At 40.1% G+C, this 25,004-nt stretch overlaps 1 protein-coding gene and 1 long non-coding RNA gene across 3 annotated transcripts in view; one reads left to right on the top strand and one right to left on the bottom strand.

Moving 5' to 3' along the window:
• Positions 1-8,724, bottom strand: part of LOC139440797 (uncharacterized) — a 26,098-nt gene extending 17,374 nt beyond the window's left edge. Inside the window, exon 1 of one of the 2 annotated variants that reach the window (XR_011651012.1) lies at positions 8,609-8,724. This is a non-coding gene — a long non-coding RNA (uncharacterized lncRNA). Of the gene's footprint in view, positions 1-8,519 lie in introns of both variants that reach the window. The other variant, XR_011651011.1, reaches the window with a different exon arrangement.
• Positions 8,667-25,004, top strand: POMP (proteasome maturation protein). The gene is made up of 6 exons (XM_024580795.4): positions 8,667-8,845; positions 11,277-11,374; positions 13,097-13,157; positions 16,473-16,574; positions 20,392-20,485; positions 24,825-25,004. Exons 1-6 carry the CDS (start codon positions 8,843-8,845, stop codon positions 24,890-24,892), a joined length of 426 nt encoding a protein of 141 aa, XP_024436563.3. The 5' UTR covers positions 8,667-8,842; the 3' UTR covers positions 24,893-25,004.

Raw genomic sequence — 25,004 nt, 5'->3', positions numbered from 1 at the left:
GAGCAACCAGGACGACTGTCTTCTATACAATGGCTCATCATTCTAGCGACTTTGGCCTTTGGGTACTTCCACATCAACACGTACTTCCATAATCACTGCTGCAGGGAATATGTCACAGAGAATCATGTTCCAGCTCTTCAATGCTTCCATGCAGGGATGAAATACATCACTTCCACTCACATTTTCACTGGCCAGGATTATTCACATGTCTAATTTTAAGAGACAAGAAAGTATAATCTTCTTGCATCCTTGGAAGTAGAGAGGAACCGGGTATTATTAAAGTGATAAATGTGTATCATACATGCATCATTTTCCAGGGTTTCTCAATCTTGCCAGCTTAAAAACAAAACACTGCAAGACTGTATTACTGATCAAAATATCTGCTGTCCTTCTTGTTGGAATATTACTCATCTCCACCTCATAGATGCCAGGCTTGGCGTGGTGACACGAAGGGCTTTTCCTGTGGGAGGAAATGCATCCCTGACACTCCAGGACCAGATAGGGACATGTGTCTTGCTTTGGCTAACAAAATGTGAGAGGGAGGCGCGTAATATGGGACATTTCTTTGTAAAAGCTTTACGAACCACAAGATGCTGCACCTCGTTTCCTTTTCCTCTACTCAGGGCTGCAATGTGCCTGATTGCGGTGACTCTGTTAGCCTGGGCCCCAGAGTGAAGATGTGAAGCAAAGCTGCTGCCAGCTGGTGATGCATATGTAGTAGGAGCAGGAAGTGGTACAACACTGAGAATTTCAGGGTGCCACCTCAGCATTACTTACTCTAGGGTTAATGTGCATATACCACCTTGAAGGCATCAGGAAGAATGCTTATAGGAATAGCCGGATGAAAATGGAAACATGTGTATCCCACTTGGATCAGTGATAAAAGTATACTATAAGTATAGCATACAAAATACTTAAGGTTAAATTTGGTAAGACAGCTTTAAGGCATATGAAGAAAATTATAAAATGTTATTGAGGGATATAAAACATGTTTATTCTCCCAAAATCAATGTATAAATTTAATGTAATTCGAATCATAATCCCAATGGTTTCTTTTTAACTTGATAAAAGCATTTTAATGTTCATGTGAAATAACAGAATTGACCTACAATGTTGCTGCCAAGGTTAAATGAGCTAAAATATGTAAAGTGCTTAGGACAGTATTTGGCACATATACGCACATTTAATAGTTTTGTTATTTGGAAAAATAATTAGATCATTATAATGGAGAATCTCAAAATGTTTCTTAGTATAAATGGGATTTTAAAATAGCCATCTAAAGGAAAATACAATTAGATTATCTTAATCCCTATTAAATATAAATTTCATATGAATTAAAAATAAATGTATAGAAAACAATAAAAATATTTTAGAACAAAATTTAAGAGGATAAATTTATACGCCAGGGGCTGGAAAAACATTTTCAACAAAAGAGTAACCTGAGGAGTTGTAAAAGAAAAGAGATATTTATTAAAAATATGTAGGTCAAAAAAAGATACCACAAACAAAAATATTACAACAGATTATGGGCAATATTTGTAATGAGCAAGACAAAGGTTAACATCTATAGCATATGATGTTTGCCATCGAATTTATAGGAAGATGAAAAACTGCACAGGAAAATGAGCAAAGAATGTGTCAACAGGCATTTACAGAAAAGCAAATCTAAAAGGTACATGAATATGAAAAAAGCCTAATCTTACTAGCAATCAGGAAGATGCAAACTAAAGTAACAATGAGCTATCATTTCTCACCTATCAGATCAACCAAATGTTAATTGTTGACAGAAATGTCAACAATTATACATTCTCAATCACTTCTCACGTTTGTTTTAAAAAAGGATGTCTCAAAAAATTCTTTCACACATATATTGGTAAAGAAAGAACTTATTTTGTACTGTAATTAATTATACACAACTATACTGTTTTGAAATTTCAGATTCTCATGGAACATGTTTTGACACAACTGACTTCTGTTGCTTTTTGTCCCCCCACACTGTATGTCTGTCTCACCTTCAAAGGATTCTGGAAGTAGTTATGGTCCCTGGGCAGTGATTTTTTTTTTTAACTTCATTACCACTGTGACCAAGGACCACAAGGAAGCCCTGGTAACACATCCCTGAGCACTTACCCAGGCAGGTTGTGGCAGCCGTGGTTGAACTGTGGCTACGTGTATATAACCTTATACTCATATACTTGTATGGCTGTCCATACCGGACTGGACCTAGCTTCTCAGAGCCCCTGCTTTTTGCTACCTAACTCCGCACTCCTTCCCTACTCCCACCCTTTTCTGGAATCTCTCAGCAGGGGACTAGGGTACAGGCCATGCTGATATTTCCTACAGGAAATAAATTATATCCGGTGCTATTTGGGCCCTGGAGCCAACTTTACCCAGCCTCTACCACCAGACCTTTGAACATGTAGCCATGGCCTGTTGAGTCTACTCAACCTCGAGATGTGCAGAGTGAATCGGGGAGCTGCCTGAGAATGGAGGCAGGCAGGCTAGCTGAAAGGCTATGGCAACGTTCCTAATGAAAGAGCTACGAAAAGAGTTATCTCCAAAAAGATGGAGAATGGGTTTACGCATGAAAACAAGATCTGCAGCAGTGTGTCACAGGTGCTGATACGGTTATGTATGTGTATGCAGTGGGGCATAAAGGGCCTTTCTCCCTGGAAGGGGGCGGCGGGCAAGCGGGCTGTGCAACCAGTCAGGAAAGGCGTCAGAGAGGAAGCGACGCTTCACCTGAGTTGGTACAATAGTGCATTCCAGAAGAGGGGAAAACAGGAATAAAAGTACAGGGACATGAAGCCAATGACATTTTCAAGTAATTTCAAGTAATATAACATGCCTAGAGTAAAGGAATTAAGAATGAAGTTGGCAGTCAGATCACAGAAGACCTGCTTGCCATTCTAAAGAGACGAGTTAATCCAGTAGGGCAGGCAGCAAGAAGATATCAAAGGGCTTTGAGGGTGGAAGTACTAGGTTTGAATTTTAAGGGACAAACATCTTTGGCAGCAGTATGGAAGACGGTTTGGAATGAGACAAGGGGCTCTTCTTGTGGCTCAGGAATCAGGTGATTAATTCCATCAGCTGCCACACAGATTTTTCAGTCAGGTAATTACTTCACTGAGGTGTATTGGAAATAACACTTTTCTTTCCCAATCATGTAAGACACCTTACTAGAATGATAATCAACCAAGGAATTCTCCCCCTTTAAACGCTGTTGTGTAACTTTAGTCATATACTCTAATTTACTAAATGGAATGGGGTTGAATAGCCTTTGGCATCAATCCCAGATACTAAAATGGTGAAAAACCAAAACATGGAACATAGCATCTACCCATAAATCTAATTGTATGCTTAGGGTTATGGAGCATTTTAAGAGTTATGACTTCCCTGGCAAATTATCAAAAAACAATACCTTTGAAAATTATTCAAAACCCCATTTGGCATCCAACCACATTGACAGCATGAGAAATGTTGAGTAAAGAGCCTATGTGAAATTCGCCGTTCTTGAAGAAGTGACGGACGTTTTCTAAGGCTTCAGAATGCCATCTTCTTTTAAACAATATGATGGTCATGAAAAAAAACAAAGAGACAACTTCCCAGCTCACTCAGAAAATGTAGTCAATCTATTCTTTAAAAAAAGATAAACAGATATATTCCATTACATAAAAGAACATCTGCGAGCTGACAGATTCGCAGTGCTGATCTCTGCTTTCTATTCCCTTCTCTCCGCCTTTTGGTGTTTTCCAATTTTCTACGAGAGCACACATGGCTTCTAGAAGAACAAAAACGCCACCAGAGCGACTGCACGATCGGATGACTGAAGCTGTCTTTTACAGCTTTCAGACTCTGAACCAGCCTTCTGGTTCTCAATAAAAATTAACGTAACCTGGTTTTGAGTGTGCTTGGAATAATGGCAATTTTCTCTCCTCAAGCCTTCTGGGAATACATTTTTCAATTTTCCAAAATAAAAAACCTTCCTCGCTCACGTATTCATGCTAGTGGAGGGGGATACTGACACTAGCACCCGAAGACAGAAGGGGACTGAAGACATCAGTGGTCATGTATGTTATACTGCGCACTATACGGTGTTTTTGGCAGATACACCATCTGAACACAATTTTTCTTTAGCTAACATCAAAATGACTCAATGCTCCCACATGTGGGCTGACAAATGAAGGTTATGGTAAAAGAATCAGGGCTGTACTTTAAAATTCACTGCATGCAAGCCACAAACTGTATCTTCCACAGGCAAGGCACAAAGACTCTCTATGCTGAAAAGATAAACCACTTTTTAAAAACAGACAGACATGAAGTAGGGCAATGAAGCATAGAAACCGAATGCTAACCTTTGCTGTGTCTGATGTAACGAGGATGTAAAACAGAACACCTGGATCAAGAGTCCATGCCAGTTACTCTAAAAATCCAGGTTTGCTTAATCAGAGGACACTCTTTTAAAAGCTGCTCCATCTGAAATCATAGTCAGCAAAGAATTTCAAAAGAAATACGAAACACTCATCTCTTAGGGTTACAGAAAGGGGTCTGTCAAATAAACTTGATGTAAAGTATTTCTCCATCCCTTAACACTTATAATGGGACTTGCAAAGACAGATGTGTAAGTATAATTTGTCTTAAATTAATCACACTGAACCTTTTCCAGCATTACAAGAATTTAGATTGTTTAAAGAAGAGCTGGATGTATTATTTAAAAATTTTAGATTCTTTTGAGGTTGTCTGAAACATAGGTACTTTCTTGCTAGTTAAGACTTGTACCGCCCCCCACATGAACTCCCTTCCCCAATCTTGCAGGAGAGCACAATTTCTGAAACTTATATTGCCATACAACATTCTAATTACTGGGCACCTTGAGAATACGTTTTACAAATCTTTACACTAATTACCTCAGTTTTCCCTCTCACGTCTCTCAGACAACGGGGCTGTCATGCTTCTCCTGCCCTAAGCTCCGAAGGACAACCATTGTCATCAACCCTCACCACCAGTTCCTCTCCAAATCCTCCCAGCCTGCTTTCAAAGCTCAAAAGAATCCACTGGGCTGAGAACTGTCCTCACACGGGGAGGGAAAATGACCATGCAGACCTGGCCAGAATTGTAGCTGGCAGGGGGAAGGGAAGGCTGATCACATACACTCACACCCCCCTGATGTTAGTGGGTGTCAGAATTGTACAGACTGCAGTGGGATGCCAGTTGTTGTCTAGCCATGGAGGAAAGGCATTATTGGAACCAGACAAGGAATTAGGGCCTTGGCTTACAGTGCTGAGCTTTAGGGTTGGGATCCAGACCCAGGAGGATACTTCTGAAACTTCCCCAATATGTTACCTTGGATTGCCCAGATCTACCTCTAGCCTACTTTTCAACCATATTAGTTGAATTAGTGGATAGTTGCCTCTTGGGCACAGCCATCCACTCATCCATTCTTTCCCACACTTCTCTACTCACGCATTCCTCCCGTACTGTTATCTACTCTATCTGCGCAGCCCCTGAACCTGCTACTCAGTTGTCCTCCCTTCACAAACTCCTGCCACTGTGACCCTAGGACACACAAGTAAACTTCCTTAGTCTAATTCAATGAGCCTTCCCAGCATTTCTTACTTTGCCACAAGTTCTTTACACATCTCAGCTGTAACTGAAACCTAGCTCTCTCAAATACCACTTTTCTTGAAAGCTTGAGCAGTGGTGTGGATTCTTTCTGCCACTTTCCCTGACTCACAGGGCAAGACAATGTCAGCACAGCCTCTTGCTACCCACTATTACTGCTTGATAATCACTCAACCACTGCCTCTTGGAAATGCATGCATCTGCTTTATACCATCCTTTCTCCACTTTTGGAGGGATGAGGCCTCAGCTAAAGCCACGAGAATTTTTCAGCTCAGCAAGCTTTTACATTTCCTAAGGACCAACCTCAGCTATGCCTGGCTGTGGCCATTCACCTGCTCTCACCCATGTTTCACCACGAGCCTGCACCTAGATGGGCGTTTCTTCGGTGTTCAACTATATGCATCCGAGATAATTGTGTCAGAGGCTTAAGAGTAGAGTCAAGGAAGACAACAAAAAGGTTTTTTTTAAGTGTACTTTTTTCCCTACAATGCACACAACAGGCCTGTTTCTTAAAACAAAAGGTGGATAGCCCTGGCTGGTGTGGCTCAGTGGGGTGAGTGCCAGCCTACAAGCCTAAAAGATTGCCAGTTCGATTCTGTCAGGGCACATGCCTGGGTTGCAGGCCAGGTCCCCGGTTGGAGGCCTGTGAGAAGCAACCAATGGATGTTTCTCAAGTTGATGTTTCTCTCTCCCTTCCCCTTTCTCTAATAAATAAAATCTTTTAAAAAATATGTAAAATGTGGATAATAGTAATACCTACCTCATGAGTAACTGTAATTGAGTAATTGCAACAATGTACCAATGTATGTAAAGAACTAAGAACAGGGCTCGACACATAGAAAACATTAACTGTTCTTAATAATATTCTATTCTCCAAACTATATAATAGATACAACTTATGCAAACCATCCTAATATCAAATCTAATTTTAAACATGTTTTAGCATACTAAACACTGTCTTGTATTAGTTACTACTGTAACCCCTTAAAAAAAACATGGGTGTTTGTGCTGCTTATAGTAAGGTGAATTTCCTCCTTGCTGCACGAAAACTGCCTTCACGTTGGTCACCAAAGGCCTATTTTCAAGCCTTCAAGATCTTTTTAAAACTACTTTTTAAGCTCTCTTTTGAACTACTTGTAAACCTCTCAGCACTTTCTTCCCCTTTGGATTCTAACAGAGCACTTGGATTTGCTTTCCAGTCTCTCTGACCATTTCTTTTTCATTCCCATGGCAGGCTACCCTTCTTCTGGCTGCCTTTTGAGTTCTAGTATTTCTCAGGTTCATGCCTGCTCTCACTGCTTCTGAAAGTCTTTCCAATATGCTGTGCTACCTTAATTTACACCTTCATCATCTTTGGCGTTGACTATTGCAACACTCTGAACGGTATCTTGGCTCCTAGCTTCTCCCAATTCCAGTGTATCCCTCATGCTGTCACCAGGATAGTTTTAAGGTCATATTTTTTAAAATAATTCCATTATCCCGTTTCCTACAAGAAAAAGCCCAAAACCTCAGTACACCACACAAAGGCCCTTTATTGTTCAGACTACAACATGCCTTTTTGCACATCTCTGCCTTTCCACATTTCCTCTTCCTCAAGTGCCATTTTTCCTGTTCCCAACCACTTCCTGGCCCAGCTCCTTTCTCCATTAAGTATTTACTACACTGCCTTTTAAATGTCTGTTTCCATGTCTATTCTTCCGGAGGGGAAAAAGACAACATCTCAAGGATAGGGAAATGCCTTTTTCTTGTCCATAGTTCCAGATTCTAGTACCAAGCAAATGCTCAACAAATATTTAATGACTGAATTGTAAGCAATCAACAAATATTTAAATAATTTTTTAAAAAGCTGCAGTTTTAACATTTCTCCTTAGATGGAACTGATTGAAAGGAAAAAGACGCAACTGAAACTCAAACACAAATCTCAAGGTAAACATGGATATTCTAAAGAGCCATAAGACCAGCACACAGTACTTAAAATCTGTATCAACCCCAGAACTTCAAGGCTGCAGGACCATGGCGGTGGGTTTACATAAATATGAAACTCTTATCACTTCCCTCCTTAAAATCCTTCAATGGCTTTTTAAAAGATAAAGCATCATCTCTAACCTGGTGCACAAGGTCCCCCGCAATAAACTTGCCTCCATCTCCGAACAGCCTCATCTCACACTACTCTCTCCCTTCCTTCAGCCACATTTCTTTCCCATTTCAGTTTTTGCACAAGCAAATCTGCGTGTAATATTCCTTCATATACTCTGCTACTTCAAACTAGTTCACTCTTATACTTTCGGCTATCAGCCCAAGGATTCCTTCCTTAAGTCAGCTGCATTACACGGCTACAGAGCATGAGTCCATCTTAGCACATGGTATCTGTTAGGCAACTCAGTACAGTAGTATGACAATGGATTACGGGTCCTTGGGCACTTTTTTAAAAACTTCTTTTAGGTCTTGCTTTCCTTACCTGTAAAACTGAAGTTATAGTACTACCTACTTCATAAGATTATTGAAAGGATTAAAAGAAATACTTCCTGCAAAGCACTTACTACTGTGTTACTATACAGTGGGAGTCCAATATGTGCCAGTAGTTATCATACTTAATATCACCTTTCTCACCCCCAACAGTCCGCGGCTTCTCTAGCCCAGGAACTGTATCTGCCTGGTCCGTTTGTTTTCTTAGCCTCAGCGCTGGGTCCAAGCATAGCACGCCTTCGATGTATGATTTAAAAAAAATAAACCACTTAAAAAGCCTTGTGTTCCAGTTTTGCCTCACTGGTTGAACGATTGCAGGCCAATAACGCACCCCATCTGTGCCTCGTTTACCCTCATAAAAAATATACTTATCTACCCAAAAGAAGTCTTGTATTAAATAAAGGCAATGCATTCAGCGGAGCACAACGCACATCTTCAAATAAACGGCAGAAGACGTTTATTACTACCAGAGCGGAGGTCCGCGTCTTCCCTCTCCGAGACACACCTCGTGCCGACTCACCCTCCTCCCAGCTCACACCCTCGCTGCGCCCTTAGCCCCCGGTCCCCCAGGACTGCAAGCGTGGGAGCTCCGGCCCCGCGCCGCTCCCTACCGACGCCCCGCGCCCTCCTTCCTTCCTCGCCCGGACGGACGCACTTCCGGCGGATGTGGGGGGAAAACCCCGGAAACGGAAGTGAGTGGCGGGGCTGGCTGACGGTAAAGGTGCTAGGAGGCTGATCACAGAGCAAGCTGAAGATGGTGAGTGATATCCTGGCGACCCGAGTTCTCAGCGTGCTCGGGACCGTGGCCGGGAGGGACTGTGGCCGGGCAGGACCGGGTCGCCGCCTCCAGGCCCGTCTCCGATGGCGGCGGCGAGGGCGGGAAGATGTGTCGAGTCATGGGTTGGGAGCTCGCGGCTGTCGCGCTGGCGGGGCTCTGGTGCAGGTCCCGCAGGCAGCGCTTGGGCTTCACCCTTTTCAATGTAGTTCTGTTATTTCGTTTGTGTCCTCCCTTCCTCAAGTCCCACAGCATACCCGACCCCTCCGTTATAGTTGGTGCGGAGCTGGGAAGGACAGAGCGAAAGTGCAACCTTCTGTGGTGTGGCGTTGCTGACTGTCCTTCCTCTCAAGGGAGAACCTTTGGGAACCGAGTCCCCCAGCTCGCCCGTCCCTGACCCTCGGAACTGACCTCATAACAAACCCACTACAGGTCGCATAATTATCATTTAGCTTTACAAACGTTTTGGGAAGCTTGTGTTATGCCAGGTGTTGGAGGGGAAAACACCAGACTTTTGCTTCTTCCCGTTTGTCGGCGTTGTTAGTGCATCTTCTTCGCTCCTCCACCCTTTCTCTTCATCTCTTTTTAACTTAAAGTTGTGCCGTTCGGGAAAGATTCCTGCATCACCAGCTTCTGATACCACTACTGCTGCTAGGCCGTCCAGATGTTCATTTGGGTCATTGTAAAGAGGGTTTATAGACATTCTCAAGTGTAACTAGTGATAATTTTAATAGATTTGTTTACCTCTGCTACTTAGAAATATCAAGTACTGATCCTGGTGCTTTACAGAAGGTAATTGGGAATGTGATTACAATAGAACACATCAGAATTCCCTGTTCCTTTGTGCATGGAAGAGACTTTCCTTCTCTACTTTACAATGAAGCAGTCTGGGAAGAGAATGCTAGTGCAGAAAAGCAACAGGATATGCATTTGGGAAGACACCTGGAAGATGAGTAAACAGAGCCAGAGAGGTTGTCTGTGTTGATTGCAGTCACGTAGTGGGTTAGTGACAGTCCACACCAAATTCCTTTTCCTGATTCGCCATGATTTCTGGGGGGGGAGTTGAAACCTGTTGTGCAGGTTCTTGAGTTCCAGGTGAAAGACCTTGGACTTCATTCTGCAGTGAAGACATTGATGAGTCAGTGAAAGGTTTTTTGTGGGGGAGACTTAAGTGTTTGTGGGGAAGACTGTGTATTTTTACGAAAACTTTGATATGCAGAATTGGAAAATGGAAGAGTGTATAGGCAGTAGGACCCAGTGGAGTGCTGTGGAAGTTATCCAGGGGGGCGAGCCTGGGCTGGGGTGGCAGGTTGAAGAAATCCTGGACAAGATGAAGTACCTGGCCAAATGATTTCAGAAATGGATAAAAAGGCTGGTTTCTCAGAAGAGTTTCTCCTAGAACAGTATAAAACTGATACCAAACTACCTGTACTGTTTTACATCTTTCTGCAGAATTGCAGGGATATTAAACTTGAGCAACTAGAGATTTCAAGTAAGCATCTTGTGTTTTACCTGTTGTAACATTTATTACATTATATTTGCTTGTCTACTCTACCTTCATCAGAGTAAGCCCTGGAAGGTAGACAAGTATCTTTTGCATCTGCCAGAGTATCTGCCACATAGTAGATGCTTAGTAAATATTCAATGATTAAATGTTTTATTGTATAATGCATAGGGTGACAATGTACCCGTACCAAATACACTGCCTTTGTTTTTGTTTGACACTCTCCTGATAAGATAACAATTCTTTTTTATAAGTAGTACCCTCTTATAAAAACCACTTTATGAAATTCCACTCCTCCTCCTTTTTTTCAGCTTCTATGACCACTCTCTTCTAGCTATTCTGTCAATTCTTAATCCCACTTCCTTGTACTTCAGCATTGTCCTGAAGGAATGATATTCCCCAAGATTCTTCTCTTAGTTTTTTTCATTCTGTGCTAATCATTCCAACCTACGGGAGAGATCTTCCCAATGAAAGAAAATCTGATCATGCCGTAGTCCTTTGGAGGCTCTTTATCAATTTCAGAATAAAAGTGAATTACTTTGCATGTTTAAGCCTTTTCATTTTGCCAGCCCTTACTTCTGCCTTATGTGCTTGATCATTTATATTTTTATACTGTTACTATGTTGGGTTTTTTTTCCTGGAATGCCTTTTAATCTAATAGCATTCAGAAATGACTCAGGAATCCTTCCTACCCCAAATTTGATGTTATTAACTGTACTATGTGTGTCCCTCTAGCATAATGCTAAGTGTGGCTCATTGTGATGATGGTCTGGACTGGGCTCATTGTGGGCAGAGATGGTATTTTTTTCTCTAGTGATTAAACCATGAATTTTACATAGATGTTCAGCATGGTTGGGATTTTTTTGAAAATTGTTTTGTATCTACTAGTGTTCTTTCTTTGTGTTGTAGAATACCAGAGGACTTGGATCTCAGCTAAAGGGCAGTATTCCAGTTACGGAACTTTCAGCAAGTGGACCTTTTGAAAGTCATGATCTTCTTCGAAAAGGGTATATGGGGGAGTTGTGACTTTGACTTTGTTATAATAAACTGTTTCTGGGAATTATTTTTCTCAATATTCTTTAAATAATTTATTAGGTCCTAAATATAGATATTTAATTTGGGAGTTAGCAAGTAATCTACTTTGGCTTGGGAGAGATGAACGGAGGCTTAGATGTTTTCTATAGCCAAAACAGTGCTGTATGGGAGTAATAGTTTCCCATGATAGGGCATCTTCCTAGGAGATGTTACACAGTACCATGATTGGGTAGGATTCTTGACTTTGCTGTTGGTAACTTGGAGAGCCATTTTATTAACTCATTAACTATTGGACTGATTCACTTGGTGGGAGGAGACACTGGAACATGGCAACTAAGAGCATGGACTCTGGACTCACGCTGCCTGTGCTGTTTCCTAGATGCATGCCTTTGGGCAGGTTACTGAATTGCTGTGCTTCTTCTTATTCTCATTTGTAAAATAAGGCTATTAATAGTATATATATTATTTTGAGGACTAAATGAGTTAGTAATACATGAAAAATACTTAGACAGCGCCTGACATTAGTAAGCACTCAGTAAGCGTTAGCTGCTATTATCTTTCTCTTCTGGCTTTAGCGCACAGTCGCAGCCCTTCCCTCAGTATCCTTCACGTCTCTGTATGTTTAGGTTTCAGTTTCTGGTACTAGTTCTTCTTGGCAGGTTGCTTTTCTGCTTGATCAAATAAGAATAATGCCCCCCCGCCTGCACTGTGTCTTGAATTTTTGTGTTTTGAACATTCTGTGTTTTGAATGTTTGAATTTTATGTCTAATTTTAAGGTGTTCAGGTTGTACTGTAATAGAATGGCATTCTGTTAGAGACATAATGCCTCATTATTGTCTTTCCATTCAGAGATGCAGTATATAGCTTTGGAATTGGAGATACACTTTGATTTATTATATAATTGAATTCATAAGGTAGCCAGTAACCAAGTCCGGATGATTTGTTATTTACTTATTTTCTCACATGAAATGCACCTTTCTCTTCCTGGTTAGTCTGAGGCATTGCCATGAACAGGACCATTTTAAAATTCCACTTTTAGGATAATGTTTTATACAAAGAAATTACTCAGTAAATTATTACTGTGTGATTTCTAAGGTTTCTGTCAGCTCTCAAGTCCTGTTTTGGACAATAAGAATCATCTTTAGACATCTAGTGTAACAAAGGCGAGTGGCCTGGTTCTAGTTCTGTGTCACCTAACATAGCACTTTGTACTTGTGTTCAGTAAATGTCAGACATTGTTCAACATTTGTTTATTAAACATACATTAAATACTGAATTCACATTACACCTGAGCAGAAGAGGCTTAGATAGTTTATATAATACAAAAGCATGCCATCGGAATAATAGTAACAAACATACTTTATTAAATTTCTTCTAGATATCAGGTGTTACTTAACACCATTTTTTAGAGGGATCTCTCTAGTGAATTGAAGTCTTGACCATCAGTATCTGTAATGGATGAATTTTAAAACAGCATATAGTAAATTTGTTATTTTAAAATGTAGCTTCTTTTTCCTTTTGGTGGGTAGTTACATGAATTTTAATATATGTATCATTTCCTGTCAGGATACAGAAGTTTCATCATCCCCCAAAACTCCCTTGTGCCATTCCATTGTGGTTATACTTTTGATAGATATAATTTTGAGCTTTAAGTATTGTGATATATATTCTCTGTTTTTAATGTTTATTTTCAGTTTTACTTGTGTGAAAAATGAACTTTTGCCCAGTCATCCTCTTGAATTATCAGAAAAAAATGTAAGTATCTTAACAGTATATTTTTGTCCTTTGGTAGAAAAATACTATGGATAAGACATTTGTGGTTTCATTTATTAAGATAATTCTGGCCCTGACTGGTGTGGCTCAGTGGGCCCGGTGTGTTCTGCAAACCAAAGGACCAAAGGGTTGCTGATTCGATTCCTCGTGGGGGTGTGTGCCTGGGTTGCGGGCCGGTCCCCAGCTGGGGGTTTGCAAGAGGCAACTGATCAGTGTTCCTGTCACGCATGGATGTTTCCCTCTCCTCCTTCCCTTCCCCTTTCTAAAAATAAATGAGTAATCTTAAAAAAATAAAAATAAAAAAGATAGTTTTGGTGTAGCTCATTTAACCATAAAGAATATAAGGCTTTACTTTCAATATCCTTGTAGAGTAGGTTTTGAATTATTATATTGCTTCATTAAAGTTCTCTTTATGTACACATTCTCCTCTGTCTTTTTAAGGGATATTTCTAAAGGTCAGTCCACTTCTCCATTCCTCTCATAATATTTTTTCATTTTGTGATTGCTTTTTCTTTTCTTTTTTTCTCCTGCCATTTTTTTGTTGAAATCTCTTAATCCCTATCTCTAGCCTTGACCTCCTTCTCAAGTCTTGCTTCTCCAGGTTACAGAGGGACACATCCATTTCTAGGCACAGTGGGTACACAGATGAATACGACGTAATCCCCAACCTTAAGGGGCTGAAAATTTAATGGGAGGACAAGCAGTGGATAGGGGCTTCATAATATGCTTAGAGGGCCAAAGGTGGACCAACTACCTGTGCTTCAGGACTGCGGAAGGCTTTATAGAGGAGGGGGTATTTGAATAGTTTTAGACCAATGTTCTCCAGGTAAATAGATGGGGGAAGGTCATTACCAAACAGTGTATCGCCTGTACAGATATTCTTTAGACAGTACGGCTTTTTAAATACACTTTCAGAGCAAGAAGAAAGATTTATTACTTGGGGAAGATGATGTACTATTGCCCAGAGAGTTAACCTATTCCATTTGTCCTACTTCTTTAGCAAGGGAGAAGATCTTTGTGTAAGAAAAAATAGAACAAATAATGGGATGGTGAAATTGAATTCAGATGAGATGAGAAAATATAAGGGCTCCTAGTTATTTAAGTGCATTCTGGTTTCGTGTTCAGAAGTTGACTTAGGGAGGTTAAATAGTTTTCAAAGATAAGGTTAACCATAGAAGGCATGTAAAGGTTTATGGAAGAAAAAACTGATAAGGATAGCTCATTTTAATGAACAAGTGATCTACATCACAAATGACAAAATAGATCAAAGGATTAGGCCAGAAATAAAAAAACCACTTAGGACAATGTGAATCTTGGACCCTGTTAATAATAAGGTGGGGCTCACGTCAAGGGTGATTATACCCTTGATTTTCCTAAGTATTAATTTGGTCATTTGATATGGAATATTGGTTTAGTTCTGAGCAATACATGTTAAGAGAAACTTTGAGAAATCTGAGTGAGACTGGCCAAAATGGTGAAGAGTCTAAAACTTTCATAGATCTTTTGACACTCAGCTTACATCTACTGCCTCTATGTTGTCTTAATCGCTTAACCCAGCTCCTGGCAGTCTCTCCCCTGAAACTCTGTGGCTCTTGTTATCTATTATGAGTCTTTTAACATGGGCTGTGTGATTGAGCTACAGTATTTGGAGGTTTAAATTCTTAACACTACACTACTTATCAGCTAAGTAAACTTGGGCACGTGGCTTAATCTCTCTTTAAATCTTGGTATCCTCATCAGGAAAGTAAAGTTAGGAATAGCCCATCCCTCAACACATGCAGGCTTACAGTAGCTCTCCAGGATTGGAACTGCAGTGGTGATAGTGAAGAAGATGACCATCATCTATCATAGTGGCTCTCAAACTATGGATGATTTTGCCCACCCCCTCCCACCAGGGGACATTTGGTAATGTCTGGTTGTCAAAAGTGGTGTCTGGGGGAAGGTTCTTTGGTACTTGCATTTGTTGGGTAGAGGCCTGGCATGCTGCTAAACATCTTGCAAAGCACAGGACATTTTACACCCCCGGCAATGAAGAATTATCTGGCCCAAGATGTCAGTAGTGCCAAGGGTTGAGGAGCCCTGATCTGTGTGTGATGTCTTCCCAACTACATACATAACGTATATACGGTTTGTCTCCAGGGTAGACTCTTCTGTTTTGTTGCCACAGGGCCTAATTCTAATTTTGCATGTGTTGCTAGTAATTAGGCATATATTGATTGGTAATTGCAGTTTGATATCACATTATAAGGTGAGTGTATTTATCAAAGTCTGTACATTGAGTCTACATAAAATTGTATTTAGTTATCATGAGGATAACTCAATATTAAAGGAAACCCTTCAATTAGAACCTCAGGTCATATACTCACAGTAAAATATTGCAGATTTTCCCTAAATGTGGACCAAATTCGGACCATCTGTCAGAATTTTGCTGTTAAGCTAAAGTAATTAACAACCGTATTGCTAGGTGTCTTACTTTCATCCTTCTTATGCATGTATGGCCCCCAGATCATGCCCCAGGTGGGTACTACTCTCTCAATAGATTTTTGATCAGTTACCCTTTGTTACTGATGACTTAAAAAAAAATCTTATAAAGAGCGTAGTGTAATAAAAAGTCACAGAAGTCGCTTTACCTCATGAGCTCAGATAGATACATGTAGCAGTCTGTTCGCTACACTATTCTTAAGAGCCATTTTGGGAAACTATGTTTTAGAATCCATGAGTCAAGTTGATTCATTTTGCCTGAAATACATTAAATTGTGATAAAGTTTTTTAGAAGTAGTAAAAGTATGATTTCAGAAAAAAGTACAGATTGTTCAGAGTTTTGGAGTTTAAACATTGTAGTTTAATTAAGAAGGAGGTGTAATGGGTTTGATTATTTCTGAAATCTTTTGAGATACATACTTTTGTACTTAGAAATTCACTATTTTTGTCATTGTATGCAACTGTTTTTGGGTCTCATTTATCCCTTTTCTTTGCTCTACCAGTTTTGCAGTAATTAACAATCGAAAGTGCTGAAATGTGACTATGCTTTGTAATGTGAAAAATATTCCTTAATTTATTAGTTTCGTAAGTCCAAACTTCAGGTGATGATTTGACACTGGTGAAGTATACCTGCGTGCTGGATAAAATATACATCCAAACATTTGTTGAAGAAATTTGTACAAGTACTTTATTTTTATTTCAGTTACGGATGTTAAAATTCGTCATCTAAGTATTATGTTACATGTGTATCAGTGCTAACTGTTTTGAATGCAGAATGTTGAGTAAAGCATTTAAAATTACATTACTGTGTTGTAGTTCCAGCTCAACCAAGATAAAATGAATTTTTCCACACTGAGAAACATCCAGGGTCTGTGTGCTCCACTAAAACTGCAAATGGAGTTCAAGGCAGTGCAGCAGGTGAGTATAGTATGTCAGTTACACATGCATCCCACATGTGTGTTGCTACCAATTGGAATGATTGTTCTATTTAATAACAGCTGTACAAACCTGACCTTCTCCCCTACAACCTATTCCACTTTCCCCCTTTTAGGATATGACCTTGATTCCTATTTTATTGGGTTGGCCAAAAAGTCCGTTTAGTTTTTTCCGTAAAATAAAAGACACATTTTTCATTTTCACCAATAACTATTGATTTGGATATTTTGAGTATGTTGACCATCTCCTGCTATTGGTTTCTAGTAGGTAGAAGCCTGGGGTGCTGCTAAACATCTTCCAATGCGTAAGACAGCCCCACAGCAAAGAGTTATTTGGCCAAAATGTCAGTAGTACCAAGAAACTTCGCTAACCACTTTGACACATTTGATCAGTCACAGCACCTTCTCCATACACTGCACAAATCTTTTTTTTTTTTTTGCATTTCAGTTGCATTTTTACCTTTCTTGAAATAGTAAGCACAATATTCCAAAAATGTTGTGTATTTTCTTCCATCTTCAGTATTAAATGGCTGCACAAAAATTCACCAGTTTTGATAACTTTTTTAAATGCAGGCTGATATGCCAGTATCACCATACAATCTAACCAAATTGTTTCAAATGAAATTAAAAGATGACTAAGCACTACTACAGCCATCGTGTAGAAAAAACCAAACAGATTTTTTGGCCAACTCAATATAAAGGGAAAAAACAAGCCATTAAATGGAATATTTCTTCAAGTTATGGTCTCAGTGTCTGAAAACTTTCCCACGTCCACTTTCATGTCTCTTCTTTTGGAGGTTTTCATTGAATTTGAGATGCCTGTGGGTCTATCCAAGTGGAACTGTGAAGTAGGCAGTTTGTAGATATTGCTCAGGAGTAAGATCTTCAGAAATGTCCTTCCAAGGATGTAAGAACTGTCCCCTACCCATGTACTGGATGTGACATATCACAGTACTTCAGAGACTTCGCTTTTCATGGGTCCTTTCTATAGCTGATGTCTTCAACCTCTCTCTTTACTTGGCTGGAACTCAGCAGCATTTATTTGTACTGGAACCTCTACAAAGCAAAAATTAAATTAATCTCAAATCCCTTTATAGCAACTTCTCTCTCACTAAGTGTGCTTTTGCAAATCTCAACTTAAAAAAGTTGCCTACATTGCTACATGTACTTCTTTACCTCCTATTCATTCAATCCATGGTTCTCTGGCTCCTGTCACGCCACCAAAACCACTCCTGAGCAGCGGACATCATAGTGCCCTCATCTTGCTCTTCCCTGTGGTGTGTGACACTCACGGCGCCTGCCTTCTCCCCTCGGCTTTGAGGGCACTGCACTTCCCTGACGTTCCTCTCCTCTCTGAAACCTCATCCTCAGCTGTGTAGGTTTCTTTCCTTTCTTCTTTTTTCTTTTTTGTTTTGGTTTTCTGAAATACCAGATACCAGTTTTGTTAGTAAGTACCCATTTCTGATCTCTCATCTTCTTTCTTCTATTCCTATGACTTTAGTTATCATTGAGCTATAAACCTATAGGCTTCTCCAACCGGGAGTCCTTCAGGCACTTCACGTTTCGCCTGAGTATGGAGTAACTCATTGTCTCTCACATACTCCAATCATATGAACAGAGTTTTTCCTAAGGCAGAAATCGGAACATTAGCCTTGGTATCTCATGTAGCACCTCACCCCCCACCCACACCCTCCAGCATCCAGTCAGTTAGCCTCTTTTTACCATCGTGACTACCTGGGTTCTGACCCCGACGGTGCATCATCTGGATTATTGCAGCACCCCCCCCTGCTGCCCGCCACCGCATTGTACACACTCTAGCCAGAGTAATCTTTGTAAAACAGAGTTGATCGTGTCACTTCCCTCACTTTGCCCTCAAAGTAAAACCCCTGTCCTTAACATGGCCCGGGTCATGAATTGCCTCCTTGCTCTTCAGCATGCTCCATTGCTCCTCAGCTACTGTAGGGTCCTAACTAATTTTCTTCTCTCTCCTTTTGGCTTTTGCACATGTTCTTCCTGCTACTTTGAATTCTTTCTCTCACCGGGCTAAAATTGTGTCTTTTTCAATAAATTCTATTAATGACTTCATTCAGTCATTCCAGAAGCTGTTTTAGAACTTTTTTCTTAGGATGAAGCCCTAAAAGAGCATGCATGGCTTTGTCAGAATGACCTGAATGTGAATCTTAATTTCACTACTAGTCTTAACTTAAATACGTTAGAGACCTTTCTGAGTCTTAGAGCATTTGATATTAATGTGCAACGGAGGCAGCAGTGAGAATGGTGTGGGGTTACTAGGATTATTCTGTGGATTAAACGAAATACATACTTTTTGTACAAAATTGTTAGCTTCCCTTTTTATGCTCCGGCTATTCAGATTCCAGCTACACATTGTTTATATTTTGGACCTAAGCTTTTAATCTCATGTAATCCATAAGTCTTTGTGCAGAATTCTGGCCCTTTTTTTCTGATTTCTGTGTTATTGTAGTTCTTGTTCATGAGGAGAAATAACCACTGCCTGCTCATCCCTGCTTTTGAGGCTTCCTCAGGGCCTCATCTCTGATAAAACTGTGCCTGCCACACCCCTTACTGTCTGGTTTAATTTACAGGCTCCTCTCTGTTTCTTTATACCACTCCCCACCCTGACCCACTTTTTTTTTTTCCTGGTTTAGACAACCTAGAGAAATTTTTTTCATGCCACAAAGATTTAAGTAACTCTACAGGCCATTAGTAATTAAAAATACTTTTAGTCTACATACATTTCCTTGTTGGGGGGAAAAAAATCTTAACTGCTCCCTTAGACTCTAAAGTTATGATTACTTTAAAATACTAGGATCATTTAGTCACTGGCCACCTATTACTCTTGGGGTTTTTTTGGCATTATCCAAAATTGTCTGCATTGATTCAAATTATAACTGCCAGACAAATAACCAAGGACAGAAAAATTACACTAAAGTTTGTTGAGAACCAAGTATGTGGCAATAGCTATACTGTATACATACTTTACACCACACTATACTACAAGTTTGAGAGGGAGGTGGTGTAATCCGTTTCACAGGTGAGGAAACCGAGGGTGAGACAGATGAGGTAACTTATGCAAAACCCTAGGATTGGTGAGTAGTAGAATCAGAACTGGAATCCAGGTCTCTCTGACCCCATGCCTGTGCTTTCTCCACCATATGTAGCTACCAGTCTGTGGTATGCTTGCTTAATAGTTGAAAAAAGTAGGTAACACTTGTTCAGAATGGTATTATGTTTTTTAAAGACCCCGCAGGTGAGTTTGATCTTTATTTCCGGTTATCACTACTGTTTGAAAGTGTCATAACTTACCTTGGTACTATGAGCAATACAAAAGAACACACAAAATGAAGTATTCCGTTTACTAAGTAGAATAATGGTCTCACTGAGTTGGAATTTCTTCAGGAATTCGGTCATCTCACATTTATTAGAAATTAGACATAGTGTTAGGCTCTGGGATTTTGCATTTTATCAGGTGGTATGTGCTTGGTTTTCCTGGGTGGAAGCAAAGCCCCCAAATATGTATAAACCTGATAGGATTATTAAGTGTTAATAAAAGTACAATTTCAGTATCTTTACATATTTTAAGTAAAGTTTTGAGGAATTTTTAAAAACTTGGTTTGGGTCTAAAATATAAACAGTTTTTTTTTTCTCCCCACTGGTTAAATTGACATTTGATTTAGTTTTGTGGATTTTACAAGTAAAGAATGAAGAATATGAAACTAGATTATACATCTTTTTCCCTTGTGTTTTTTTCCTAATCTTGCCCTTTCATACTTTTTCCGAAGGTTCAGCGTCTTCCATTTCTTCCCAGCTCAAACCTCTCACTGGATATTTTGAGGGGTAATGATGAGACTATTGGATTTGAAGATATTCTTAATGGTGAGTATCATTCAGCCCCCTTTTCTGGGGCCCCAATAGAGTAAAAGGCAACAGCAGCAAACGAAACCCACAACATCCTCGTCCTCATGAGGCTGACTGCTGATTGGTCTCACTTGTTTTAAGATAAAATTTAACAGTAATAACAGTTTTTTAACTGGTTTTAAACGTGAATTTTTTTTTTTTGGCGGCATTCTGAGGTTATAGTCATATCATTCATTTCATGCCCTGAGGATAAAGTCTCCTATGTGAGTCTAATACAATATTCATAAGGTAATTTAAACAATGACTGTTTCAGTGCTCACAACATTTGTGGGATATGACTAGTTTTTAAAACAACTAAAAAAAATAAGATAAAAGTTTTCTTTAAAAAATACCTGCCCTCTCCCCCCAAAATATTTTTCGTGCTTCTATAGATGGTGAGTAGGAAAAAAGAATCTGTCACCCTTAACAAAGTTCCCTGAATAGTTGTATTATGCACAAGATAACATGACTTTTAAGTAAGAACAATATGTGCATCCTCTATTCATAATAATAGCATCCTCTATTTTTTATGGTCCTGAGGAAGATAAACAAATACAATTTTGTTCACTACTGCCTCTGCCCATTATGCCTCAGCAATACAGGAGAAACACAAAACCCAACGGGACTAAATTGTATTAGTTTTGCTTGGCTGCTGATGTCCGGTGAGGAAATGCTGTGGCCACAACAGAAGTCTAGTGAGCCTCCTCTTTGAGAATCTTCCCTGAGGGAGCTTTTTGAATGCAGGAAAACCTGGAATTCCTAAGCTTTGACATTGAACTTTGACATTGAACTTACTCATTTAAAATTAGTAAGGTGATAGTTACAGTCTGTGTATTCTTATCTTTTAATTAGTTTTAAAAATGCATTCATTTAGAAACCAGCTGCTGTGTTTGTGTGTAAAAAAAGGGAGTGGAACTTAGCATTTATTCAGTCAGTCAGATATGTGTCAGGCTCTTGGCTAGCTCTGAATGTAAGTGGGGAGAAAACAAGCATCTGCTTTCTAATGGTGTAAACATTAAACATAAAATACAAAAATTATAAATTGTGATTACCTTCTAGGAACAAAAAAGGTTAGGGATAAAGTTTGTTGTTGGGTAGAAGAGGCAGGACCTCTGGGACTGTGACACATAAGTTGATTCTTAAAAGATACTTGAGTTAGTTGACCTAAGGTGGAGAGAAGAGTCTGTCAGGCAGAAGAACCTGTATGTTCAGGGTTGCCTCCCTGAGAACGGCCGAAGTACTCTGAAGGGTTTAAGATGCTTATCCTACTTACAAGCAAGCAAGGTAGCCTGTCATGGTTTCATGGATGCTGGCAGAGGACAAGACTCCTGGAGACAAAGGACAGTTTGTTACAGCGATAGCAGTAGCCAAATTCTCAGCTTTTCTGTTGGTTTCCAGAGCCCCAGGTCCCACAGGGCAGCAAAAAGAGGGTCAGTTGATGCCTGCATGTATCCTGTATTTTGTTACAGGAAGAAGACCCCCCCCCCCCCCAGGGCACCTGATCTTTATAATAGGCAGTCAGCCTGCCTAGTCTGTGCCGTAGGGGAGACACAAGCTTTGTCTCTGATGCTGGCCTTGAGAAGAGCCTAGAACAAAGACAAGCAGTGCTTTTGTGTCCAGGACTTATGAATCATGACAGAGCCATAGAGAATTGTCTCCCAACACAGGAATGTGTTAAGAAGGCCCATGTGGCTGGAGTGTTTTGAGAAAAGTGGAGAGTGGAATAGAGGAGGAGCCAGAGCTTTGTAGAAGTTTATTCAGAATGCATGGAAAACCATTGAATGGTTTTAAGCAGTGATGTAATATAATTTCACTTTTGAAAAGTTCCCTATCTTGTGGACATCTTTTCATGTCCATGCCTGGCGGCACTCTAAGGTGGATTTGAGCTAGAAACATCCCCTGATTAGGTAGGTGGTTTTTGTCAGGATGGACCGCTGCATGGCACCTTGAGCTCTATCCCCTTTGCGGGAACTGTGACTGCGTAACATAACGGCAGTTTATGGCTTCACCCAAGGGCCTTGCCTTCGCTGTTCATCCTGCTTACAATGTTCCCCCCTCGTTTTCAGACCCCAGTTTAAATGGCACTGTTTTGGAGAGGCCTTCCTTTACTACCCAGTCTAAAGTAGTCCGCATTCACTTTGTCACCTCACTTTAGTTCTTTGCATAGCAATTATCTGGTACTTTTCTTCTTCTTTCTTGTTTCAACTTAAATGCAAACGTTATGAGATCTTGAGACTGTCGTCTTAGCCCTTGTGTCCCTGTTGCCTCATGAAGTGCTCCATCCCTAGTAAGTGTTGAAAGCTCTTGCTCATCACATTCTCCTCATCATCTTTGACCCATGAGGAATTTTTATGTCTGTCATGAAGGAGTTGTTTGTGCATCTGAACTCTTGAGCACTGTTAAACCGTGATGGAAACCTGTATATTTCTCCAGTTTATGTTTTGTAATGGGTTGGAGGGGATGGGGGTTCTGCTCACACATCTGTGAAGTGCTTGGCCAAGAACAATCGTACATTTTACAAGGAAGGGAAGGGTGTGTGAGGAGGGCACTAGTAAATTCAGAAATAAATTCTTTCTTACTGCTGAAAGGGGCCCTCTATTCACTGCAACCCCTCACTTTAAGAAGAGTAACTGAGACTGAGCCAGAGGCTTGGGCCTTCCCTGGAGTCTCACAGTGGCTTCTTTTTTTTTATTTTTTTATTTTTTTTATTTTTTATTTTGTTTTAATTTTTATTGTTATTCTATTACAGATGTATGCCTTTTCTCCCCATCCCTCCACCCCACCCCAGGTGAACCCACCTCCCTCCCCCACCTCCACCCTCCCCCTTGGTTTTGTCCATGTGTCCTTTATAGTAGTTCCTGTAATCCCCTCTTCCCACTGTCCCCGACCCCCCCCCCCCCCCCCCCCGCTCTGGCTATTCTTAAGATTGTTCTTAACTTCAATGTCTCTGATTATATTTTGTTTGTTTTTTTCTTCTATTGATTATGTTCCAGTTAAAGGTGAGATCATATGGTATTTGTCCCTCACCGCCTGGCTTATTTCACTTAGCATAATGCTCTCCAGTTTCATCCATGCTGTTGCAAAGGGTATAAGTGGCTTCTTGACAGAGCAGGTGCTGGGACCATGGGCCAGTGCCTTCCTTACATCATTTGCTGTCTTCTGGGGCCAGTGATTTATTTAGCAAGTACATATTTTATTAAAGTCCAAAGCTTAAAACAGCAGAGTTTAAAAGAAATTGTTGTCTAAATGAATATACTCCTTGTTTAAAAATTTAAAATACAGCCCAAACTCGGGTCCTCCATGATTACCCCCAGACCCATTTCTTTCCCTCGTTCCCTGGCTACCTGCTGTTGTTACTGTGTGTCCTCCTGTGTGCCTTCCTACAAACGTATGTAGTCGGAAAACATTTGGCATTGTTTAGTGTTTATTTTTTTAACACGTCGGTATCATACTGCGTATCTTACAGTATGCATGATATATCAGTACATTTATTGATGGATGCTTGCATTTTTCTCACTTATTAACACAAAACAGGGCTGTAGCAAACATCTTTGCCTGTTCTGTCTATTCCAGATTTGGAATGTCTGCTATATACATAGCAGTTTATTAGTAACTGTAGCAGTGTTAGTTGTGGCTAAGGCTACTTAGTTGTGTGACAAGTGGGGAGGGTACAGATTGCTGAACTGATACAGTAGCCTCTAGTCTCTTAGGAGTTTCAGTGAGGAAGATCCAAATTGATCAGTTACTCTTGGTAATCATTATTTTAATGTGAATGCATATATATTTTTACAAATTGACTTTACAGCTTAGTTCTTGATTTTTTATTGTTTCTAGTCCTATGTTGAGTAGGAGCAAAACAAAAGAAAAGGAAATAGGCTTTTTTGTCTCTTGAAAGTTTACCCTTGGTATTAATTTTAAAAGCGCTTTTAGGTGTATTTTCACAGTTAAAATTTTTGTCTGATTCATCCATAAAAACAGGAGAGTGAAGATTGTTAAGGTTTTCTTGCTCTAGAATTCTGATTTATGCTTGTGTGTATGTTTGTGTATTCAACGTAACAACAGAGATGAAATGATTTTGCTGTTTAGATTAAGATACTGCCTCATCTCTTAATTAGAGCTTGTTCCTAGAGTTATCTGGGGAGTCAAAAAGGTACTTGGCCACTTGGCAGTAGGTCCCCCCACCCTGGGCCCAGGCAACCACGGGTCTGTTTTCTGTCACTTTAGATTAGTTTTGCTTATTCTAGATTTTCTTGTGAGTGGAATCATTGAATTTATCTTTTTTTAAAAATCTTTAATGTGTATCTCTGTTTGTTTTCAGACCCATCACAAAGTGAACTAATGGGAGAACCACACTTGATGGTGGAGTATAAACTTGGTTTGCTGTGATGCGGTGTGCTGATCATGGAAATGGAGGGGCTACATCCTGTTTGTTTCGTCTTTCTACTAGAATTGTGTGTGTACAACATTAAAAGTACTGACGCATGAGAGTTGTTGCCTA

Source organism: Desmodus rotundus, chromosome 3, assembly GCF_022682495.2.
Source record: "Desmodus rotundus isolate HL8 chromosome 3, HLdesRot8A.1, whole genome shotgun sequence".
In the NCBI taxonomy this organism is placed as follows: domain Eukaryota; kingdom Metazoa; phylum Chordata; class Mammalia; order Chiroptera; family Phyllostomidae; genus Desmodus; species Desmodus rotundus.
Note: the sequence above shows the minus strand (reverse complement) of the source record. Positions and strands in the feature narration are given on the sequence as shown.